The sequence below is a fragment of the Carcharodon carcharias genome, chromosome 3, assembly GCF_017639515.1.
Source record: "Carcharodon carcharias isolate sCarCar2 chromosome 3, sCarCar2.pri, whole genome shotgun sequence".
NCBI classification, from domain to species: domain Eukaryota; kingdom Metazoa; phylum Chordata; class Chondrichthyes; order Lamniformes; family Lamnidae; genus Carcharodon; species Carcharodon carcharias.
In genome coordinates, this window is record NC_054469.1 from 17,823,439 (window position 1) to 17,848,948 (window position 25,510).

The window sequence follows — 25,510 nt, forward strand, 5'->3', positions numbered from 1 at the left end:
GGTAAAGGGTAGGTTAGACAAAGGAGAGCCAATGGATGTTATCTACTTGGACTTCAAGAAGGCCTTTGACAAGGTGCTGCACAGGAGGCTTCTCAGTAAGATAAGAGCCCATGGTGTTAGAGGCAAGGTACTAGCATGGATAGAAGATTGGCTGTCTGGCAGGAGGCAGAGTGTGGGGATAAGGGGGTCCTTCTCAGGATGGCGGCAGGTGACTAGTGGAGTTCCTCAGGGGTCAGTGTTGGGACCACAACTTTTCACTTTATACAATAATGATCTAGATGAAGGAACTGAGGGCATCCTGGCTAAGTTTGCAGATGATACAAAGATAGGTGGAGGGACAAGTAGTATTGAGGAGGCAGGGAGGCTGCAGAAGGATTTGGCGAATGGGCAAAGAAGTGGCAGATGAAATACAACGTGGGCAAGTGTGAGGTCATGCAATTTGGTAGGAAGAATAGAGGCATAGGCTATTTTCTAAATGGGGAGAGAATTCAGAAATCTGGAATGCAAAGGGATTTGGGAGTCCTAGTCCAGGATTCTCTTAAGGTTAACTTGCAGGTTGAGTTGGTAGTTAGGAAGGCAAATGCAATGTTGGCATTTATTTTGAGAGGACTAGAATATAAAAGCAGGGATGTGCTGCTGAGGCTTTATAAGGCTCTGGTCAGACCACATTTAGAATATTGTGAGCAATTTTGGGCCCTGTATCTCAGGAAGGATGTGCTGGCCCTGGAGAGGGTCCAGAGGAGGTTCACGAAAACGATCCCAGGAATGAAAGGCTTAACATATGAGGAACGTTTGAGGACTCTGGGTCTATACTCGATGGAGTTTAGAAGGATGAGGGGGGATCTGATTGAAACTTACAGAATACTGAAAGGCCTGGATAGAGTGGACATGGGGAAGATGTTTCCATTAGTAGGAGAGACTAGGACCCGAGGTCACAGCCTCATAGTAAAGGGAAGACCTATTAGAACAGAGATGAGGAGAAACTTCTTTAGCCAGAGAGTGGTGAATCTATGGAATTCATTGCCACAGAAGGCTGTGGAGGCCAGGTAATTGAGTGTATTTAAGACCGTGATAGATAGGTTCTTGATTGTTAAGGGGATCAAAGGTTACGGGGAGAAGGCAGGAGAATGGGGTTGAGAAACTTCTCAGCCATGATTGACTGGTGGGGCAGTCTCGATGGGCCGAATGGCCTAATTTCTGCTCCTATGGTCTTATGGAACACTTCTATGTACAGGATTAAAAAACTGTACATGCTCTGATAGACTAAAGAATTTCTTTCTGGTATCTTTAAAAACTCAGGTGAGCAACAAAGCAAAATTGGAAGCTGACAAAGGGCCTCTGGTTTCTAATGAAGATAGAATTATGCAATAAAAGCATCAGCCAACTCTGCAGAGGGAGAAGACAAATTACGATAATGACTTTTTAATGAACTTTACAGTAACATTATAAAAGCTCAATTGAGTCCAAACAAGATTAAATTCTGTATGTAATCCATTCTTAAAATGGTAAATCAAAGACGGCCTCATTTCATGTCCATGGGTCTTGCAACAGTATATTTTTTCTTTAAAGGCAGCATGTGGCAAGGAGATTGGAAAGCACACCATTTTCGCATTTTAATTAACGAGGTTGCCTGTAGATAGATGGCTTTTTGTGTAATGAAACAGTTTCTCGCTAAATTTGATGCAAGAATTTTGTAAATGTACATTAAACATAAACATAATCAAAATTACCTGGAAAAACTCAGCAGGTCTGGCAGCATCGGCGGAGAAGAAAAGAGTTGACGTTTCGAGTCCTCATGACCCTTCGACAGAACTTGAGTTCGAGTCCAAGAAAGAGTTGAAATATAAGCTGGTTTAAGGTGTGTGTGTGTGTGTGTGTGTGTGTGGGGCGGGGGGGGGGGGGGTGCGGAGAGAGAGAGAGAGGTCATGAGGACTCGAAACGTCAACTCTTTTTTTCTCCGCCGATGCTGCCAGACCTGCTGAGTTTTTCCAGGTAATTCTGTTTTTGTTTTGGATTTCCAGCATCCGCAGTTTTTTTGTTTTTATAAACATAATCAACTTCTGCAGATACTATTTTACATTTTGATACTTGTTGAGCTGCCATTGATGCTTCTGGTAATAATCATCTGAGCTCCTAGTTGTGGCCTATAAATTTTACATTTTCAGGAATCTGAAAAATCTGAAACCTGTCAGAGGTTTAAAATTTTATTTGCCTCAGTTATTAAGCAGTGAATCATTTTGGAAAAAATGTCCCTTTTCACAGCAGTGAAGTATTTTGGATAGGTGATATTTAGCACTTATGAATATTTACCAGCACAAAATAGATGTTGTGATAATCCAATACAACACTAATTGAGATAGATCAGTGCAAGTCGCCGAAAGACTAGACACATCAGCATTTTAGTAATTTATGACTTCCATCAATGTAAACCTGGTTACATGGACTAATAATGCAATATGAAGAAACAGAAAATGCTGGAAAAACTCAGCAGGCCTAACAGATTCTTCTTCTTAACTCTTTTCTTCTCTGCCGATGCTGCCAGACCTGCTGAGTTTTTCCAGGTAATTCTGTTTTTGTTTTGGATTTCCAGCATCCGCAGTTTTTTTTGTTTTTAGACTCTTCTTCATATGGACTCGAAATGTTAACTCTGTTTTTGTCTCCACAGATGCTGTTAGACCTGCTGAGTTTTTTCAGCATTTTCTGTTTTTTGTTTCAGATTTCCAGTATCCGCAGTATTTCGCAATATAAAGAATTTGAAGAGCTATGTTTTCAATGTGATTGGGTGTGTCCACAGAGCTGGTGCACTGTACAAATTTGGGAAATAATAGTAAAAGGTAGCCACTATTGAGAAGAGAGCATGAAAAATAAAACCTTTTGAGTATCAGAATAGATCCTCTTTTACAGCCCCATTTGTCCAAATTCATGACGTAAACAAATCCTACCAAACTGGGCCTCATCCAAAAAGCAACACAAGAAGGCTGTGAACCACTTTGTCTGATTTCAGATAATGTGTTTACACAACCTGGTCTAATAAGCCTGTTCTAATAACTGGATACAAGTAGGGAGCAAGAAAACATAGCCTGATACCAGTGGATGCCACAAAACATCATGTCATCAGGCAGCTTCTTGCTGGATCCCATTTGGGAGACCCAGCTAGCAGTTGAACAGGCAAAACTCTTCATTACATTTAACAAATTCTCCAATGGAGCCCTGTGCATGCCCATTTTAGTGGACTAAGCCTATTAGAATGGACTGCAGCAGTGATTTAAAACTTAATTGTGTGGTGGGTACCCTGAACGTATTGATGTTTGCACTTCCCAGGGAGCTCCTGACTTAATGTCGAGAAATAATCTCAACTACCCAATGGCAACCAATGCTGTTATTGGAGAATTTTTAAACTTGTATACAGAAACAGTAGGAGTAAGTCAACACAGAAAAATTAAGAAATATGCCAAGACAAACAGAACTCTGATATAGGGATTTTATGCGATCTATTCGATGACACCTAGGGTCCAGAACCGCAGCTCTGGACTAATCAGTGGAGTATGGCACTATTAGAAAAAGAGCAGTGAAGTTCTCCTGGTATCCTGGCCAGTATTTATTCCTCAACCAACATTGGCTGTTTCATTATATTACAAGTTGTTATACGTCACAATATAAATGGCTGTGAAATGGCTCAGGGATGCCCTGAGGTTGTGAAAGGCTCTATTTAGAAGAATATTTAATTTTTTATGTTATTTATGCCGTTTTATGCATTCACCTTGGTGGTTTTCTTTTGCTGTAAATCCCTGCAATGCTTTCTCCAAAAAAATTAAGTAGCCACTGGAGACTAGAAGATAAACAAGTCTTCACATTGGTCTGTAGAAATCAATAAAACAAATGTTGCATTCTTAGTCCTATGGAGCAGACACTAAAAGGTAATCTCCTTCTTTCAGTTGTAATAAAATGGATGTGCACACTGCTTCACTGGCAAGCCCATTAGCTGAAGTTATGTTAAAACAGATTAAAAAAAAATCTTCACAGGGTCATTTTGATGAGTGCATTTCATTTGTTAAACATCATTCACGCACGAAAGTTCCCTTTTGTGCATGGTTGAAGGAACTGCACTCTCTCCATAAACGAGATGCCAAATCATTTTATGGCATCATTTCATGTGTATTTTAAGTCCTCACGAGCTGAAGCGCCAGGATAGCTCTCAATGTGGTGGTCTAAGCAAATGCATGTCACTCGACTAGTAATCCAGAGACCGAGGGTAATACTCTGGGGACCTGGGTTTGAATCCTGTCACAGCAGAGGGTGGAATTTGAATTCAATTTTAAGAATTCTGGAATTAAAAGTCTAATGATGACCATGAAACCATTGCCAATTGTTGTAACAACCCATCTAGTTCACTCATGTCCTTTAGGGAAGGAAATCTGCCGTCCTTACCTGGCCTGGCCTACATGTGACTCCAGACCCACAGCAATATGATTGACTCTTAAATGCCCTCTGATATGGCCTAGCAAGCCATTCAGTTTTATCAAACTGCTACAAAGTCTCAAAAAAGGAATGAAACCAGATGGACCACCCGGTGTCAATCTAGGCACCAGAAGCGACAATTGCATACTCGACCCTGCAAAGTCCTCCTCCGTAATATCAGGGGGTGAGAACCAAAACTGGGAGAGCTGGCTCACAGACTAGTCGAGCAACAACCTGACATAGTCGTCTTCACGGAATCATATCTTACAGATAATATACCAGACACAACCATCACCACCCCTGGATATGTCCTGTCCCACAAGCAGGTCAGACCCGGCAGAGGTGGCGGCACAATGGTATATAGTCAGGTGGGAGTTACCCTGGGAGTACTCAACATCTACTCTGAACCCCATGAAGCCTCGTGGCATCAGATCAAACATGGACAAGGAAACCTCCTGCTGATTATCACAAACTGTCCTCCCTCCGCTGATGAATCAGTCCTCCTCCATGTTGAGCACCACATGGAGGAAGTACTGAGGGTGGCAAGGGCACAGAATGTAATCTGGGTGGGGGACTTCAATGTCCATTACCAAGAGTGGCCCAGTAGCACCATTACTGACCAAGCTTGCCAGGTCCTAAAGAGCATGGCTGCTAGACTAGGCCTGCAGCAGGTGGTAAGGGAACCAACAAGAGGGAAAAACATTCTTGACCTCATCCTCACCAACCAGCCTACTGCAGATGCATCTGTCCACAACAGTATTGGTAGGAGTGACCACTGTACAGTCGTTGTGCAGATGAAGTCCCATCTTCACATTGAGGATACCTGCCATCATGTTGTGTGGCACTACCACCATGCTAAATGACATAGATTTCAAACAAACCTAGCAAATCAAGGATGGACATCCATGAGGCGCTGTGGGCCATCAACAGCAGCAGGATTGTATTCAAACACAATCTGTAACTTAATGGCCCAGCATATCCCCCACTCTACCATTACCATCAAGCCAGGGGAACAACCCTGGTTCATTGAAGAGTGCAGGAGGGCATGCCAGGAGCAGCACCTGGCATACCTAAGAATGAAATGTCAACCTGGTTAAGCTATAACACAGGACTACCTCCGTGCCAAATGGCATAAGCAGCAAGTGATAGACAGAGCTAAGTGACCCCACAACCAACAGATCAGATCTAAACTCTACGGTCCTGCCACATCCAGTCATGAATGGTGGTGGACAATTAAACGGCTCACTGGAGGAGGAAGCTCCACAAATATCCCCATCCTCAATGATGGGGGAGCCAGCACATCAGTGCAAAAGATAAAGCTGAAGCATACAATCTTCAGCCAGAAGTGCCTAGTGGATGATCCATCTCGGCCTCCTTCAGAGGTCCCCAGTATCACAGATGCCAGTCTTCAGCCAATTCAATTCACTCGATGTGATATCAAGAAACAGCTGAAGGCACTGGATAGTGCAAAGGCCATGGCGCCTGACAGTATTCCGGTAATAGTACGTAAGAACTGTGCTACAGAACTAGCTGCGCCCCTAGCCAAGCTGTTTCAGTACAGCTACAACACTGGCATTTACCCAGCAATGTGGAAAATTGCCCAGGTATGCTCTGTACACAAAAAGCAGGACGAATCCAACCAGCTAATTACTGTCCCATCAGTCTACTCTCCATCATCAGCAAAGTAATGGAAGGGCTCATCAACAGTGCTATCAAGCAGCACTCGCTTAGCAATAACCTGCTCACTGATGCCCAGTTTGGGTTCCGCTAATGCCACTCAGCTCCTGACCTCATTACAGCCTTGTTTCAAACATGGACAAAAGTGTTGAACACCCGAGTTGAGGTGAGAGTGACTGCCCTTGACATCAAGGCAGCATTTGACCAAGTGTGGCATCAAGGAGCCCTAGCAAAACTGGAGTCAATGAGAATCAGGGGGAAAACTCTCCGCTGTTTGGAGTCATACCTAGCACAAAGGTAGATGGTTGTGGTTGTTAGAGGTCAGTCATCCCAGCTCCAGAACATCACTGCAGGAGCTCCTCAGGGTAGTGTCCTGTGCCCAACCATCTTCAGCTGCCTCATCAATGACCTTCCTTCCATCAAAAGGTCAGTAGGAGGGATGTTCACTGATGATTGCACAATGTTCAGCACCATTCGCAACTCCTCAGATACAGAAGCAGTCCATATCCAAATGCAACAGGACCTGGACCATATTCAGGCTTGGACTGACCAGTAGCAAGTAACATTCGTGCCATACAAGTGTCAGGCAATGACCATCTCCAACAAGAGAGAATCTAACCATCGTCCCTTGACATTCAATGGCATTAGCATCTTTGAATCCCCTACTATCAACATCCTGGGGATTACCATTGACCAGAAACTGAATAGGACTAGCTTTGTAGATACTGCAGCTACAAGAGCAAGTCAGAGACTAAGAATCATGTGACGAGTAACTCGCCTCCTTAACTCCCCAAAGCCTGTCCACCATCTACAAGGCACAAATCAGAAGTGTGATGGAATACTCTCCACTTGCCTGGATGAGTGCGGCTCCCACAACACTCAAGAAGCTTGACACCATCCAGGACAAATCAGGCCGCTTGATTGGCACCACATCCACGAATACTCACTCCTTCCACCACTGATGCACGGTAGCAGCAGTGTGTACCACCTACAAGATTCACTGCAGGAACTCACCAAGGCTCCTTAGACAGCACCTTCCAAACCAACGACCACCACCATCTAGAAGGACAAGGGCAGTAGACACATCAAAACACCACCACCTGCAAGTTCCCCTCCCAGTCACTCACCATCCTGACTTGGAAATATATCGCTGTTCCTTCACTGTCACTGGGTCAAAATCCTGGAACTCCCTTCCTAACAGCACCATGGGTGTACCTACACCACATGGGAGTGCAGTGATTCAAGAAGGCAGCTCACCACCACCTTCTCAAAGGAAGCTAGGGCTGGCCCAGCCAGCGAAGCCCATATCCCATGAATGAATAAAAAAATTCACTCCCTTCAAGCTGCTGAGCAACCCTGTCTACTTGTGGTAGCATGATGTACTGGCATAGGAGTTAATATTCACCATTATTGCCTTGGCAATGATCTGGTGGAACAGAGTACCCATCCAATATAGCACCCACCTGATTTCCACCCCACAAGAAACACAAACTTGGTTGTCCCATTTCTTTGCTGTATAAGGGTATTTCTGGCACAGAATGACACACAATGCCTCCCAATCTCGCAGCTTCAAAAATTGTTCATTGTATGAAACTGTTGGAGGGGTTCTGTTATAAGGTGCTACATGAATGCAAATATTTTGTGTATTAAAAGTCCCATGTACTGTCTTTGTGAGTGTAGAAGTTCTTTCACCAGATTTCATAATTGGAGACAGCTGCCACTTAAACCAATCAGAGACCAGCGAGCCTTCAACTGTTTGTTCAACCAGTCAGATCCAAGGACCATTTCTGTGACTAAACCAGTTGCATTCTACCAAAGAGTATTTGTGTGAAAACTGTTCCTCAGCCATTCTCTGGAAATAAACTTTCTCGTATAGGCAGTACATAAATAATCCAAGGATTTACACAACCTCTCTTTTCTTGCTAAGAGACAGCATCATACATCAACCATGTTCTTCAGACCATGATTCAAATCTGGTTCAGCATCCTGTGACTGCAGCATAAAGGGCAAATGTACAGCTGGTTAAAGGCCAGGCACACACTGACTCCCATTTCTCCTGTCCCTCTGCCTCTCAACATTGCTCTCTCCTGACACCCATGATACTCTCACTTGTTCTCTCCTAGTGTCCTTTCCAGGAAGAATTCAACAAGAGGAGGAAAAGACAGAGGATAGAAACAGACAGAAACATAGAAAGGGAACAGCAGAGATTGTGAAAACAGAATATAAACAAAATCAAAGAGAAGGGTACTGAGACTTGAAGAGGAACTTAGAGTGATAAGAGCCAATCTGGTGGAAGAGACTACCAGGAGAGAGCAACAGACTAAATTTCAACTTCATTGGCTGCACAATACTTTAGCATCTTTCCTTACCTCAGGACATACCAGATAACAGTGGGAAGGGAGGGCACAGCCCACTGAACGGTTCAATCCAGAGCACACAAGCCTCTTGATGTAGCCACTCATACTAACACAGATGCTGCGATGGCATGTTTCCCGAGGTCACTAGCTGTCCTGAAAGCACAGAGCTCTACACAGCATTGGTTGCTTAACCGCATATATGGAAGGATAAATCGGGGCATTGTATTTTGAGGGGCAAATATAACTACAATTCAGAAGTGCACAAGAAATTGAGCAACAGAAAATTGACACTAATAACTTAGATGAAATCCTGCTCAGCAAGTAAATCAAAAGGTTAGTTTCTTCACTAACTCTAAAGTTCCCCCTGCCCCAGTTTCTCTCCTTTTTTCATCATACCTGTTCTGGGCTCATTTTGTCCATGAGACTCGTCATCTGCTGCTTTGATCCCATTTCTATTAAAAAGCTGACCACCCTCTTTCCTTTCCTGGTCCCATACTATTTTGTAAACCACACATATGTACATACAAACATACATATGAATTAGGAGCAGGAGTAGGCCACTCAGCCCCTCGAGTCTGCTCTGCCATTGAACAAGATCGTGACTGATCTGATCGTAACCTCAACTCCACATTCCTGCCGACCCCAATAACCTTTCACTCCTTTGTTAGTCAAGAATCTATCTAGCCCTACCTTAAAAATATTCAAAGACTCTGCTTCCACCGCGGCCCTTATTTTTATAGTGATCCCTAGTTCCAGATTCTCCTACAAGAGGAAACATCCTCTCCACATCCACCCTGTCGAGACCCCTCAGGATCTTAAAGGTTTCAATCAAGTCGCCACTTACTCTTCTAAATTCCAGTGGATCAAGTCTAACCTGTCCAACCTTACGCCCATTCCTGGTATTAGCCTAGTAAACCTTCTCTGAACTGCTTCTAATGCATTTACGTTCTTTCTTAGATAAGACCAGTACTGTACACAGTACTCCAGATGTGGTCTCACCAGTTCACTGTACAACTGAAGCATAACCTCCCTACTTTTGTAATCAATTCCCCACATAATAAATGAAAATATTCTGTTAGCTTTCCTCAGGAATCATTGTCATCACCCCTTCTCAAAAACTTTTTTCCTCTAACCTTACAAACTACCCCATCTCTAACCTCAATTTCCTTTTCAAAGTCTTTGAACATGTTATCTCCTCCTCCTAAATCAATGCCCATCTTTCCAATTGTCCACCCCCACCCCACCAATCACAGAACTGAAACAGCACTAGCCAGTCACCCATTTAAAAAATGAGGGAAAAAGCCAATGACTACAGTCAGCTTAATATCAATGACGGGAGAAATTTACAGAGGCCATAATCTGAGAGAAAATTAATTGACATTTAGAAAAATGTGGACTGATTAATAAATTCATTTAAGGCAAATATTGTTTAACTAAGTTGATCAAGTTATCTATTGAAGTCATGGCAATGTTTGAGGGTAGTGGGTTTGATGTGTATGTGGACTTTCAAAAGGTGTTGACTAAGTACTACATAATAGAAAATGAAAACTCAAGATTAAAGCAGTGGCCATATGGATACAAAATTGACTAAGGGACAGAAAGTAGAGAGAAGCAGTGAACGATTGTTTTTAGACTGGAGGTGGGTGTTTCAGTCAATATTAGTGCCACTGCTATTGATGTATATTAATGACCTGGACTTGGATATATGTAGTAAACAATGAAGAAGATAGTCACAGACTTCAGGAGGACATATAGGCACAGACAGGCTGGTCAAACGGGCAGATACATGATGAGTGAAATTTAATGCAGAGAAGTATGAAGTGAAACATTTTGCTATGAAGAATGATGAGGTAATATAAACTAAATGGTGCAATGTTAATGGGAGTGCTGGGACAGAGAGACCTCAGTGTGTATAAACCAAACTTAAATTTATTAAAATTAAAGATTTATTAAAATGGTACTATGGACAAGGTACCCCAGAGCAATAACCTGGATCTGTGGATTACTAGTCCAGTGACATTACCACAATGCCACCATCTCACATAACATGGTTCAAAATGTAATGCTTTATGAACAGAGTTAGATCCAAAACATTTGCACCGCATTTTACATGAGCATAGCTCATGGCCAAGATATACCTATTGCATGTCCATAAGACAAAGGAGCAGAAATTAGGCCATTCGGCCCATCGAGTCTGTTCCGCCTTTCAATCATAGCTGAGAAGTTTCTCAACCCCATTCTCCCCGTGACCTTTGATCCCCTTAACAATCAAGAACCTATCTATTTCGGTCTTAAATACACTCAATTACCTGGCCTCCACAGCCTTCTGTGGCAATGAATTCCATAGATTCACCACTCTCTGGCCAAAGAAGTTTCTCCTCATCTCTGTTCTAAAAGATCTTCCCTTTACTCTGAGGCTGTGCCCTCGGGTCCTAGTCTCTCCTACTAATGGCTAATGGAAACATCTTCCCCACGTCCACTCTATCCAGGCCTTTCAGTATTCTGTAAGTTTCAATCAGATCCCCCCTCATCCTTCTAAACTCCATCGAGTATAGACCCAGAGTCCTCAAACGTTCCTCATATGTTAAGCCTTTCATTCCTGGGATCATTCTCGTGAACCTCCTCTGGACCCTCTCCAGGGCCAGCACATCCTTCCTGAGAGACGAGGCCCAAAATTGCTCACAATATTCTAAATGTGGTCTGACCAGAGCCTTATAAAGCCTCAGCAGCACATCCCTGCTTTTATATTCTAGTCCTCTCGAAATAAATGCCAACATTGCATTTGCCTTCCTAACTACTGCGTCAATCTGCAAGTTAACCTTAAGAGAATCCTGGACTAGGACTCCCAAGTCCCTTTGCACTCCAGACTTCTGAATTCTCTCCCCATTTAGAAAATAGTCTATGCCTCTATTCTTCCTACCAAAGTGCATGACCTCACACTTGCCCACGTTGTATTCCATCTGCCACTTCTTTGCCCATTCTCCTAACCTGTCTAAATCCTTCTGCAGCCTCCCTGCCTCCTCAATACTTCCTGTCCCTCCACCTATCTTTGTATCATCTGCAAACTTAGCCATGTCAATGTAAAATAGTAGAAATGTATGCCTTGTGGCTCCTTTACAGCCTAAAGATTTTTTTTTAATCAGTACAAGAGTTGTTCAAAACAATATGACCTTAAAGCAGTGCTCCCAAAAGAAAGGGCTAGGCTTGGCTTACCAGTAAAGCACTGTAAGGGATGGTGACGTGGACAAAATACATCTTACAGTTTACTTAAATGTTTTATGGATTGCACCTTGCAAATTATTTCAATAAATTGCTATGCACAAAGCATTCCAAAAATTGATTTCTCTCTTCACCCCATCCCCCTGCCTCACAATTCCAATTCCCAAGTCCCTTATTGAACTAGTGGAAGTTGTTGGTAACCTAGGAAACTGAGACAAGGAGTCAGAAAATCAGAGTAGATCTGTCTGGTCTGGGAAAGCCAGGCTAGATGCTAAAAATATCCCTGCAGACAAATTGTAGTAAAACGTTGCATTTATTTATAGAGTAGCATTAAATCCTGCTAGAAAAAGAGGTATTGATGGTTGTGCTTTGTAGCAAGAGACGGCTTATGAAAATTGCTGGAAGGCACAGGAAGGTCAAATATAAAGTGATGCAAGTGTAAGTTTTCTCATCATGCAGCAATTTTTCCCTAATGTTAGTAACCTGGGGGAGATGATTTTATTCATGTTGTGTTTATTTTGTTATTAGTTCTTCATTTTGTTTTTGTTTGGGTCACATTTTTCTCCAGGCAAGGTGGTGAGCTCCATTAACAGGCTTCCATTAATGCTGCTGTTTCAACTTATTTAGGAGAGTAGCCAGGACGACTGTTTCTCTCCTCTCTGCCTCTTTGACTCATTACTGAGTAGGATAGGTGAAATGAAAAACTCATTTGTGGTGAGGTGATACCACCCCACCTCGACAACCCGATCCAAGCATGTCACTTGCTGTCTGGTATCTCGTCCAAGTGGTCACACTTCATGCGTGAGCCTGTAATCAGATTGTCAGCCGGCCTTTTTGAGATGAAATGTTTAACATTAAATGGAAAAGCTCCAGGAGTAATGAATTCCTGCCACCTCTCCAGGCTGGTCTCAGATTCCCATTGCCTTTAATCCAGCCACCAGGTGCAATAGCTGTATTCATAACCATGGCTTCTTCATGCTGTTTACCAATCCCTCACTCACCAAGGGATAACAAAGTAATAGTTCCAAGTCGAAGATTGCACTTTGGAATTGCAGCATAAATGGTCCACGTGCACAATTTCATTACATGTAAAGTATTTAACCATTTGTTTCTGGGAGAGGGAAAGCATGAATATGGATTGAAAAATCACAGGGAGGCTCTCATTTTTTCTCTACTTATGGTTCTGGATTATTTGTGAACTATTAACAAACTTCAAGAAATGTTTTCAGCAGAACACAACCACGAAAGAGCAAACTGCAGCTAGGCACCATGAGGTGACAAAATTGGATTCTTAGGTTGCAAATTTAGGTTCAGAATCCCAACTCTATTACCACAGAGAGGCATAGGGCAGAGGAACTTCATCAGGGTGTAGGAAAGCATTTCAGATGAGTTAGCCCCATCAGCCTAACCCATCAACATTGAGAAGAGACAAGAAACCTTTTTGAAATTGAGCTGAAGAAAATCCTGACGGAGTGTTGTGCATTAATGGATCTCATGTGGCATTCCAAGTAAAGGGGTGATGAGAGAGAGTGGATAGAGGGTTGTATGTTGTCATTGAAAGGTTTTGGAAGAGGTTTGTTAGTGATGTGTTCAGAGACTGTAAAGTAATCGTTTCCTGAAAAATACATAGCCACTGAATGTAAATTAAACAATTCTGACTATACAATGGAGGGCAGGTCATCGAAGCAGTTGAAGATGGTTGGGTTGATGATGCTGCTCTGTGGAACTTAGGCAGCAGTGACCTGGCGATATGAGATAATTGGCCTCCAGCAACCACAATCATCTCCCTTTGTGCCAATGGAAGGTTTTCCCCCTCCATCCCCATTGATTTCAGTTTCACTTGGACTCTCGGGTACCGTGCTCTGTCATTTGCTGTCTTAATGCCAAGTGCAGTCACTCTCACCTCACCTCTGGAATTCAACTCTTGGTGTCCCTGTTTAAAACAAGGCTGGAATGAGTAGTCCTCCAAGAACTCAAATTGGACATTGGCGAAAAGGCTATCGGCATTAGTTAATCAGCAACTTGCCTAAGTTTGACCCAGAGCATTGAACCATGGCAGTCAAACGCCATGTTGAGAACTCCCATGGCCACTGTTTTCCCCTATCTCTTGTCGGCCTGTCACCCTGGGGACAAGGTGTACCCGGGCATGGTGCTGGAGAGTTATGGGACTTGGCTCATGTGAGAATGACTGTCAGGGTATTGCTGAAACAGTCCATGGGGGAGCTCTTTCAACTTTTACACAGGTGACCAGATGTTAGTGGGGAGGACTTTGCAGGAACAACTTGGAAGGGTGTCCTTTGTTATGTCCTAATTCAGTGCCTAGGGTGCTACCAAGTGACCTGTCAAGATTTTATTTCCCTTTCTCCTAGTTTGATATAACTGACCTTATCCACTTCAGAGAGCAGTTAACAGCCAACCAAGTTGGTGTGGGCCTGGAGTCACGAATAGATTTATAATAAGCCTTTCACAATCTCAGGATGTTCCAAAGCACCATGAAATACTTTCGAAGTGTAGTCTAATGTAGGTCAGACCAGATAAGGATGGCAAGTTTCCTTCCCAAAAGGGCATTAGTAAACCAGTTTAGTTTTTCCACAATCTTGACAGTTTCATGGTCAATTATATCAGTATCAGTTTTTTATTTCAAGATTTTCTTCAAAGACCAAATTCAAATTCTCATACTGCCATAGTGGGATTTGAACTTTGTTTTGCATTACTAGTCCAGTAACAACTAGTCCAGTACTTCTTCATATCTCAGACTCCTGATACAGGGAGGTTTTTTTTCTCTATCAACTCCTAAGTAAGAATGTGTTTTGTTCAGAATTAATTAGCATTTTTATAGGTTTCTTATATTATAAATGTTACTTTAACTGGTAAATTTTCAAGTTGGTAAAGTTTCTGTTGTAACTCAAGTAAACTTCACAAAACATTTGTAGTTATTTAATTCGTTTTCTGCTACTTATTTTTCATTCGCAGTTGGCAACTGAACTGCTTTTAACTTGTTGTTATTTAACTATTAAAACACCAAATATCCAGCTAATTAAGTTCTCATCTCAGCCAGTCACTAGCATTTGTCCAGTAAAGATTTGACACTTTCAGATATGGCACCTCTGGAGGGCACAAGAACAACTAAACAGCAAAACACAAAATGAGGCCGTTCGACCCATCGAGTGATCTTTACTTTAATAAACCTCCTTAGTAGCGGAAAATGTGGGCTATGCATAAGAAATTAAAACCTTCATCATTCTAGTGTTTGCATCTCTTCCAGGTTTTGATTTAGCTTTTGTGTCAACTTGACTCCATGGCAACGCTTTGAGTCAGCAGGCTATGGATTCAAGGCATGCTTCAGCCCTTGGGCATATAATCCAGGCCAGTGATTTTCAAACGTCTTTGGTTGAAGAACCCCTTTTCAAATGGATTAGTAATCATGGACCCCCCCCCCCCCCCACCCCCCGCAACCACCATCCAAATTATAATAATCATACTACCTGGGCGAGCTTGTACTTTGGTGCCCTTTGTAGTATGTAGTACCTATATTTGTTTTAATATTTTAAAATTCCCCTCGCTTGAACTATGCTGAACTCACCCGGTGCCCACCACTAGCCTTGGCAGCTGCATTTCTACCTGCCGTTTTTGCTGCTGCTCTCAGCACTCCTTGAGAAGAGACAGCCAGCCCACTTTGTGCTGCACCTATGGTGACTGCATCCCAGTTTACACTGAACCCATGTCCAGCCATTCACATTCACATGCTGCTCAAGTATTTCCCGGACCTGAGTTTGATCGAGGCTGACACCTGATGTTGAGGTGCTGGGGACATGCTGCTTCCTCTTTTGGATGAGGACATAAAAGGAATTATTTGAAGAACCGTTATCCTGGCCAATATGTATCCCTAATGAAAGTCAACATTTAATTCACTGCTGTTTGTGGGATTGTGTGAAAATTGGAACAGGTTCCCTAGGGAGATGGTGGAAGTAGATAGTGTTAATTCTTTTAAATGCAAATTCAATTTCTTTCAGAAAAGAACATTTTGGGATTCAGTATAAGAGTAATTAGAATCAAGACATGGTAAGTGTAGCATGATTGAGAGGAATATGTAATTTTGGATCTGTGGTTCCCAAAGCTTTCTACCACTGTGGGTTTTCCTCACTTTTATATCTGGGTTTGTGTTAACTAATTGATAGAGATTTATTGTCATTAATATTCTACAACTCCATTATTGTATCATGTGACTAAAGGGATGGTAGATGGCAAACGAAAAGCATTTTCTCAATTGCCTGCAATTTTTGCCTACATTATGAAGACCACCCTTAAAAATAATTCAGTCAGTATGAAGTGCTCTAGAATGTCCTGAGGATGTGTGTGAATGGCTATGTTAATACAAGTTCATTCTTTCATCAATTAAAAAAAAGTTTTTTTTCTGCGTACTTTTATTAAAGACGTGTTTTACCAGAAAATAATGATTATAGAATAATGATTTGAAAGTGGACTTAATCTTGGAATTTGAATGACTGGTCATGATTATAAAGCTGCAGGATTTATAGCCATTCTCTGAACCCCACTGATATTTGTTCGCCTGTGTTCCCTCGGTGCAGTTTAGAGAGGATTCCTTTTTCTTCCACCGTTCTCTAGCCTTATGACTGTTATCATCTACGGTACCTTATCATAATGCATCTGAAGATTCAAATTGTGATGATCCCTGCAAGTTTACCATAATTTAATTTGCAGCCAATCACCAGCAAACATGCAGAAAAAATGTCTTATCAGTAACTATTACAGCAGCGTTATTAATGCTGTGTTTGTTTGGGGACTATATATGTTCTGCCTTGTGAAAACATTCACGTATTGTAAAATCAGGATTTATAGATTGCTCGACGCTGCGCACTTTAATCTCCTGGAATGAATTTGCATGCAGCTGTGCTGACTAATCACATTGAATATTCAATTAAATATTTTAATGAGCAAAATGTTAAAGGATCAATTTATCTTGCCTTGCTGGCTGGGTAGATTACGGGTCTGGAAATGCACTCTAACGCGTTCTCATACTTGGTTCGTTCGTTTAGATCTTGTTGCGCAGCAGACTGCCGATATAACTGCAGTGCCGAAATCACCACTTAAATGTATTTTTAGAGTTTAGGTCAGCGAGTGTCTAGTGCACCACTCAAAAGATTTTTTTTTTAACTTCCACATTGTGCTGCGGCTTTCTGCATAACCGTGTACTTACTTACTCAGCAATGGGCCGGATAGTTCATTGATGTTGAACTTAGCAAGAACCAGTTCTGAATATTTCAGTACAGATGTATTCTATTGATGCAGGCCAACTTTATGCATTTAATGCATTAACCTTTGTAGATTTGCATTTTAAATGCCAGATTTTTTTTTGCTTTGAACCATTTGTGTGTGTGTGCGGCTGTGTGGAGTAGGTGATAGATTTTAAGTGACAGTAAGCTGAGAAAATGCTGTTGTCAGCGCGCTTAATTAAGAAAGCAGGAAGCCTGCTCGGGTGTCGTTCTCCTTCATTAACACGTTACCTGTGGCGCTGCTGACGCTGATCAAAGGTAAATTCGAGCTGCATATGTTTACACTTACACCCCCACCCCCAGAACATGTGAGCTGATCTGCAATTTTTCTTCTCATTTCAGTGGGCCGCATTGTCTTTGAGTTATTTTCAGATGTCTGCCCCAAGACCTGTAAGAATTTCCTCTTTCTCTGCACAGGTATGTAAATGAAGTTGCATTCTTTAAGATGTGTAATAATTAGTCTTTCAGAGCTGCCGGGTCAGAAAAAAATGGGTTGTTTACACACTGAATGCAAAACAATAACAGAAGTCTTGTAACTTTTAAAACATAACCATCTGAGAAGAAAAAAAGATGTGTTTGCAAACCCAGCTCAAAACCTTTCATCGGAACATATAATCAGTTTTGACAAAATATGACCTTTTTCCTTTCAAAATATGCTGAAAGAACTGCTATACATTTTCAGCATTTTCTATAATGGTTAGTTTTCTTTTGGGGTAGAGTGGGGAGCAATAATGTTCTTTGCCCTCGTTGGCTTCACTCGGTCAGTTTAGAGGCTCCAGGCTGCTGGCTTCTCTGGCTGCCACCATTAATGGTTCTTGTCATTTGGTGGGAAGCATGCTAAGCTTCGTGGGAACAGATATGTCTGCCAATAGTTTTCTTCCTCCTCCACTCAGCGGGTGCAAAGTGCTCCATCTAGTGGTCTGGATGAGTAGCTATGAAGTCCAGTCATCAAAGATAGTTCAGGTAAAGTATTGGCTTAGTCTCTCCACCTTCTATCCCATCAAGTCTTTTGGTTTTCTGTTACTAGAGTCATTCAGTTGCCATTTTAATGTTTAACTAGGGTACATTAAGCTGCACATTTTATAAATGTTATTTTACTTTTTGTTGTGCACTTCGTTAAACGGGAAATGCTGGAAGCTCTCAACAGGTCAGTTAATTGACAAACCCCTTTCAGCTGTTGATCAATCTGCGTCCAGAACTGTTTGATTTCAGACCTCTGACGCGTACCATTTTTCTTTAAGCTCTATGTGCCTTAATTAGTATGCAAAAGTTTTTAAAAATTTCTCAGTAGCACAGTGCTGTCAGTAATTTTATGATATTGAGGCTGAAGTTGTGCAGCTGTACCTGGAAGAAGGAAACCCTGCCTGCATAGCATCCTGAAGTTCTGTGAATCTGTTGGTTGTTCTTGTAGCGTTGTTCGCAGTTTGTAGGCAGCATTCGAGACATTCGTGGAAAGGCTGTTGTTAGCCAAAGACCAGGAAAGCAGCAACAGTGGATGGTATCTGGTGGTGTCAGCCTTGTTACTGAACCAGGGGGTTGCGGGGGGGGGGGGGGGGGGGGGGGGGAGTGAATAGGATTAGTTTGGATATGGAGACGTGGCTTTACAAATGATATTTATTCTTCCCTGCAAATAGCTTATTCATTTACAAATAATAGTGAAATTTGTGTTTACAATCATAACCTACCTGTTTAATAGCAGTTGAGATGCGAAGACTTCCCAGCATGGCTGTATCGCTAGAGAATTTGCCTTGTTACAAAATTTAAAAAAACAGAAATTACTAGTTAGCACCAATCACAAACTACATGTGCTGGCCCAATCAGAAAGATCGGGCATGAACTTGCACTGAACCAATCGCACAGTTCCTGATTGAGACATCAAGCAGATGACACAGATGCAAAATGGTTATTATTATACACCCGTTAGATGAGGTGTATCTCTAGTTTTTCCTCAGTGATTATATCCCTCTGCCAGTTAGTCATATCTCATGTTCACAGTCTCTTCCTTTATCATTGGTGTGGTATCCTTATGTATTCCCAATTCCTCCGTCTGCTTTAGGATAATCACCTTGCTTGATAGTTTCTGTTCCCCTCACCATATAAAGCCACAGGATCTGCACCATAGCAACAATTTCTTCCTAGTTATATTTTTCTTGTTCCTGGGGCAGAACCTCTTTTCAACTTTTAATTCTTTTAGGGGAGTTCCACCAGTTTGTGTCAGATGACAAAATTCCATTTGATATATTACTAGGTTAATTCTTTTGTTTTCAGGATATGTGTACATTAGAGAGAAAAATGCATTCTCTCTGGCTGCCATTGTAACATCAACCAATACTTAGACAGCAAACAAGAATATTGACTTTTTAAAATTCGTTCTTGGGATGTGAACATCACTGGCTAGACCAGCATTCATTTCCCTTGAGCAGGTAGTGGTGAGCTGCCATCTTGAACCACTGCAGTTCATGTGAGGTACACCCATAGGGCTTTTAGAGAAGGAGTTCCAGGATTTTGATCCAGCGACACTGAAGGAACAGCGATTATAGTTCCAAGTCAGGATGGTGTGTGGTTTGGAATGGACATGCAGTTGCTGTTCCCATCCGTCTACTGCCCTTGTCCTTCTAGGTGTCAGAGGTCGTGGTTTGGAAGGTGCTGTCGAAGGAGCCTTGGCAAGTTGCTGCAGTGCATTTTGTGGATGATGCACAATGCTACTGTGTGCCAGCAGTGCAAGGATGGTTGGACTGACAATTAAATGGGTTGCTTTGTCCTGGATGGTAACTAGCTTCTTGAGTGTTGTTGGAGTCACATATACCCAGGCAAGTTGGAGGTATTCCATCATACTCCTGACTTGTGCCTTGTAGACGATGACACACATTGGGGCGTCATGAGGTGAGTTACTCGCTGCAGAATTCCCAGCCTCTGACTTACTGTTGTAGCCATGGTATTTATACGGCTGATCTAGTTCAGTTTCTGGTCAATGGTAACCCCTAGGATATTGGTCGTGGGGGATTCAGCAATGGTAATGCCATTGAATGTCAAGAGATGATGTTTAGATTCTGCCATGTTGAAAATGGCCATTGCCTGGCACTTGTGATTCGTATGTTACTAGCCACTTATCAGCAAAAGCCTGAATGTTGTCCACATCTTGCTGCAGGCAGGTATGGACTGCTTTAGTATTTGAGGAGTTGTGAATGAACACTGAGCAATCATCAGTGGAGAGTCTTCCCTCTGATTCCCATTGACTTCAATTTTGCCAAGGCTCCTGATACCACAATCAGTCAGATATGTTTATATGTCAAGGACAGTCATTCTCACCTCAACTCTGGGATTCAGCTTAATTTGTCCATGTTTGGATCAAGGCTGTGATGCGGTCTCGAATGGCTGTGTCAACCCAAACTAAGCATTGGTGAGCAGCTAATAATTAAATGTCACTTGATAGGACTGTCGGCGATACTTTCCATAACTTTGCTTATGATTGAGAGTAGACTGAAGGGACAGTAATTGGTGTATTAGATTTGTCCTTTTTGCGGACAGCACATTCCCAGGAAGTTTTCTATATTGTCAGGTAGGAGCCTGTGTTGGAGCTGTACAGTAACAGTTTGACAAGGGTTTCAAAGCTCAAGCCTTCAGTACTGCAGACAGGATATTGTCAAGACCACAGCCTTTGCTGCATCCAGTGCTTTCAGCAGTTTCTTCATATCACATGGAGTGAATTGAATTGGTTGATGCCTGGCATCTGTGGCGCTGGGGTCCTCAGGAGGAGGCCAAGATGAATCAACCACTTGGCACTTCTGGCTGAAGGTGGTTAAAAATGCTTCAGCTTTGTCTTTTGCATTGACATGCCCGGATTCCCCAATGTTGAGAATGGGGATGTTTTTGGAGTCACCTCCTCCAGTTAGTTGTTTAGTTGTCCACTAACTTACACAACCGGATATGACAAGAGTGCAGATTTCACTTTTTTAGACTTTATTTTAACAAACCAACTCAAATCAACATAATTCAAACATGAATGAACAGGCGAAGGATATTTCAAGCAGAGATAAATTTCACTTTAAATAATTAATACAACAAAGATACACCTCAAATGGTTATAAGCATTCGCATTACTTCCCACACAAATATGGCACCACACGCAGTCAACAACTTGACCGTCGCTATGTAGGATCTCTCACTTCTCACTTAATTGTTTCAGCCCTTGAATCGCATTCACCAGCAGCAATATTCCACCCTAAGTCTGCAGATATGGTTATCGCCAACAAGGTGCATATCTGCGAACCCTCTCTCACTTGGGTCATGACAGCCTTGATGGTACGGAATCACCAGAGACTTCCTTTAAATGGTCTGTTGGGCTCTGACAACACTGAAGCGGCAACAGTCAGTCTTGTCCAATCCACAATTCCATGCCCTTCCCATCTTCAGCTCTACGTCCTTTCCAACTGTGTAACGCACATAGTAACATAGTCTCAGCTTTATTCTCGGAGACCTGCTTCACCACAAGGATTTGTTCAAAGACTGCCAAACGGTGTTATTCAGAGAGAACTTTGCTCGTTTTTCTATCTAACAAATTCTCAGTGTGTTCTGAACTGCCAAATCAAAAAACACAGGCTGACCCAACTCTGCTGCAATCACATGGACTTTTCTTGGAACCTAATGATGTCATAATCAGGAAGTCAGTTGACCCTTTTTCAGAATTCTCTCCAGTTCACTCAACCTTAAAGGGGACATCGCACAAAAAGAAAATACATGCTTTTCCCAAAGCACATGGGTCATCACAGAGGACTGAGAGGTAGGAAAGCAGAAAGGTGTAGGGGTGGGGCCTAGGCATTTGGAACAAGGTGGCTGAGACCCCATCACAGATGATTAGAAGAAGAGGGTGGGGTGGTGCCATGAACAGGAGGCCAGAGTTGAAGAGGATATATGGCTGGAGGAAGTTATAGCATAGAGAGGAGTTGCATCATCAGAGGGATTTGGAGATGGTGTAAGGATTTTGAAGAGGTCAGGGTGTCCACGTAAGGCACCAAGATGTTGGGGGATAGTCAGAACAAGTTTGTTTCCTCCACAGTAAATTTTTGGTTTTTATTAAAATATAATGGATAAATGCTTACATTGAAGAGCTGCTGTTTTCTTTCCTCCTTGCTCAGCTCTTCCTGGTCACTGAAGAATTCATTTTCAAACTTGGGTACCTGTACCCTGGTAGACCTGTGGGAAGAGAGTGTGAGGCTGTCAGATTTCTGCCCTATTGGTACCAAGAATTCCATATTTGATTTACTAGTGTGTTATTTCTGCTATGGTAAACTATGCTGTAAAGTTTTTTTTAAAAAATACTATGTGGTATCTCGTGGTAACACACCCTCTTCCATTAGGAAGTCAATAGTATCTTCTAGAAGTTAGGACAAGGGATTCCCTGAGTGCGTCAATACTTGCTGGCAAGTGTCCCAGAAGTTTGTGAAGTACCCTGGGTATGTGTACGCATTTCGAGAGGGTCCTCAGCAGAGGTGCATTATTTGAAGTGGGTGCTGGTACTGTGATTATTTGCTGGGGATTTCTCCATCCAAAAAATTTTGAAACCTACTTAGCATACACTTGTATGAATCCTGTTTTGTGTATACTAACATTGTTTTAACTCTTGCAGGTGAAAAAGGATTAGGAAAAAAAACTCGAAAGCAGCTTTGTTATAAGGGCTCCACTTTCCATCGTATTGTAAAGGAATTTATGGTCCAAGGCGGTGACTTCAGTGAAGGTGGGAAAAACATGATTTGCGATATATATTAGTTCAGCTGAAGTGGTATCAAAACTATAATCATTAACAAAAATAAAAAATGCTGGATAAACTCAGCAGGTCTGGCAACATCTGTGAAGAGAGAAACAGAGTTAATGCTTCAAGTCCGTATGACTTTTCTTCAGAGTTGGACTCAAGTCAAACAGACTTGAAATGTTAACTCTGTTTCCCTCTCCACAAATGCTGCCAGACCTGCTGAGTTTTCCAGAATTTCCTGTTTTTATTTCAGATTCCCAGCATCCACAGTATTTTGCTTTCATCGCTGTAATCACTGTAATATAGACTTATTATAGGGGCATGGCAGTTATTAAAGTTTCCCTGATATAACCATTTTGTAAAGTATAGCTGTGTATAAAGTAACTAAAAATGTCAAAGAGGAAGGCAGCCTGCAACCTTGCTTTTATAGCTGTTGCCTGATCTCAAACTGTCATTGAGCACAGGTCACTGAACTGATGCAATTGAACGCTCCACTCCCATAAGGATTGCTGTGTGTGATCTGGGGGCAAACAGTTAGCACAGACATGCATGTTTGTAAGTCATGTATGTTTGCATAAAAAATGTGCATCACAATGTACACATTTTCTAGAGAGAAGGCTAGCAAGCAGCATTGGAGCATACTGTGTATTTTAACATTTTTCCTCTCCTTAGTCCTCGAACACAGCTTTCCAGCAGCCATCCTGGCTGTGATGAATGAAAACCATGGATTTGAACCTGGGTCTTTCCTGGCCTGGTACCTCAGTACTATTCTCAATTGAATAGTACAAGCCCGTGCAGAAAATTTTCCCTCAATTAAAGTCACAGTGCGTAAGGAACAGTTTTCCTCCTACCAATGGATTACTCACTGTGACGAGTAACTTCAAGGATGCCAGTTATAATAGGTTTAAGTTTTGCATGGCCCTGCTTTGCTATGTACCTTTCTTTTCCTCTCCCTATTTCTCCCACCCCCATTTAAAATAGGCCTTGTAGAATCCAATGCCACATTATATGCCCCATTACACTTTTCGAAAGAGCTATCCAGTTAGTCCTTCACACCGGTACTTGCCCCATTGCCCTGCAAAAATTTTCGTTTTCAACTATTTATCCAATTTCCTTTAGTAGCTACCGTTGAATTTATTTCCAGTTTACTTCCACCATTCTTTCGGGCAGGTCAGATTCCAGATCATCGTAGCCTGCTCTGTTTCAAATAAAAAACGGCCTCATCCACCCCTTTTTACTCTTCTACTGATTATTCTCAATCTGTGTCTTCTGGTTACTAACCTTCTGCCAGTGGGAACAGTTTCTCCCTATCTATCAAAACCCTTCATAATTTTGAACATCTGTATTTAAAATAGTGTTAACCTTCTTTATTCCAAGTTGAACAATCGCAGCTTCTGCAGTGTTTTGACGAATCGAATAACTAGGGCTGTAGAGAGACTTTTAAACTAAATAGATGGGGAAGGGTTCTGGAGAGGGGATAAGTAGGCTTGCAAAGCAAAAGGATTTGGTGGCATTGCAGGACAGCTACTTAGGAAATGATACCCAGCGTGTTAAAGGAAGGGATAGTGTGTGAAAACATTTTTAAAAAGCAGTAAATAGGGTCAAAGGGTAAAAAAAAAGGTAAAAAGGCAAAATTAATGGCTGTTTACATAAATGCATGTAGTATTCCAAACAAGATAAATGAATTAATGACACAAATAGAGTTTAATGGGTATGATCTTATAGCCATTACGGAGACATGGTTACAAGATCATCAAAGCTGGGAACTAATATTCAGGGGTATGTGACTTTTTGAAAGGACAGTCAGGAAGGAAAGGGTGATGGGATAGCTTTGTTAGTACGCGATGGAATATGTATGATAACAAGAAATGATCTTGGATCTGAAGATGCAGAACCTATAGGGGTGGAGATTAGAAATAACGAGGGGAAGAAGACACTGGTGGGAGAAGTCTATCGGTCCCCTTGCAGCAGCTGTGCCTTCGGACAGAGAATAAATCAGAAAATAATGAGGGCATGTAAAAAAGGCAGTATATTAATCATGGGAGACTTTAATCTCCATGTAGATTGGGAAAATCAAATTGGCAGAGGTAACCACAAGTAAGAATTAATTGTCTATTCAGTACAGTTTCCAATAACAATATGTTGTGGATCCAACCGGGGATCAGACTATTCTGGAACTGGTAATGAGTAACGAGGCAGGTTTAACAAATGATCTCAGAGTAAAAGATCCCCTAGGAAACAGTGACCATAACATGGTGGAGTTTAGCATTCAGTTTGAGAGTGAGAAACTTAGTTCGGAAACATCTGTGCTAAACTTAAATAAGGGTAATCAGAAAGAAATGAGCGTGGAGTGTGCTGGGAAAGGAATTTAGCAGAAAAGATGGTTGATGAACAATGGCAGACATTTAAGGCAATAGTTCATGACTCACAACAGAGATATATCCCAGTGAGGAAGAAGGATTGTAGGAAGGGGATAAACCAACCATGGTTAACCAAGGAAGTTAAGGATAATATCAAAGTGAAAGAGAAAACATACAATGTGGCAAAGATTAGTAGTAAATCAGAAGATTGGGAAAGTTTTAAAAACCAACAGAAAATTATCAAAAAAAATCAAGAGGGAGAAAATAAACTTTAAGGATAAACTAGCAAGTAATATAAAAACGGACAATAAGAGCTTCTTTAAATATATAAAAAGGAAGAGAGAGGCCAAAGTGAACATAGACCTCTTAGAGAATGAGGTTGGGGAAATAATAATG

The 25,510-nt window shown here is 41.9% G+C and overlaps 1 protein-coding gene across 4 annotated transcripts in view; it reads left to right on the forward strand.

The window, feature by feature from the left end:
- Nucleotides 1-25,510, forward strand: part of nktr (natural killer cell triggering receptor) — a 209,623-nt gene that overhangs the window by 101,405 nt on the left and 82,708 nt on the right. For 3 of the 4 annotated variants that reach the window (XM_041183451.1, XM_041183453.1, XM_041183452.1), the window contains exons 3-4: nt 17,348-17,422; nt 22,632-22,739. In XM_041183451.1, the coding sequence (XP_041039385.1) occupies nt 17,348-17,422; nt 22,632-22,739 (183 nt within the window). Of the gene's footprint in view, nt 1-17,347; nt 17,423-22,631; nt 22,740-25,510 lie in introns of those variants that run through there. The other variant, XM_041183454.1, reaches the window with a different exon arrangement.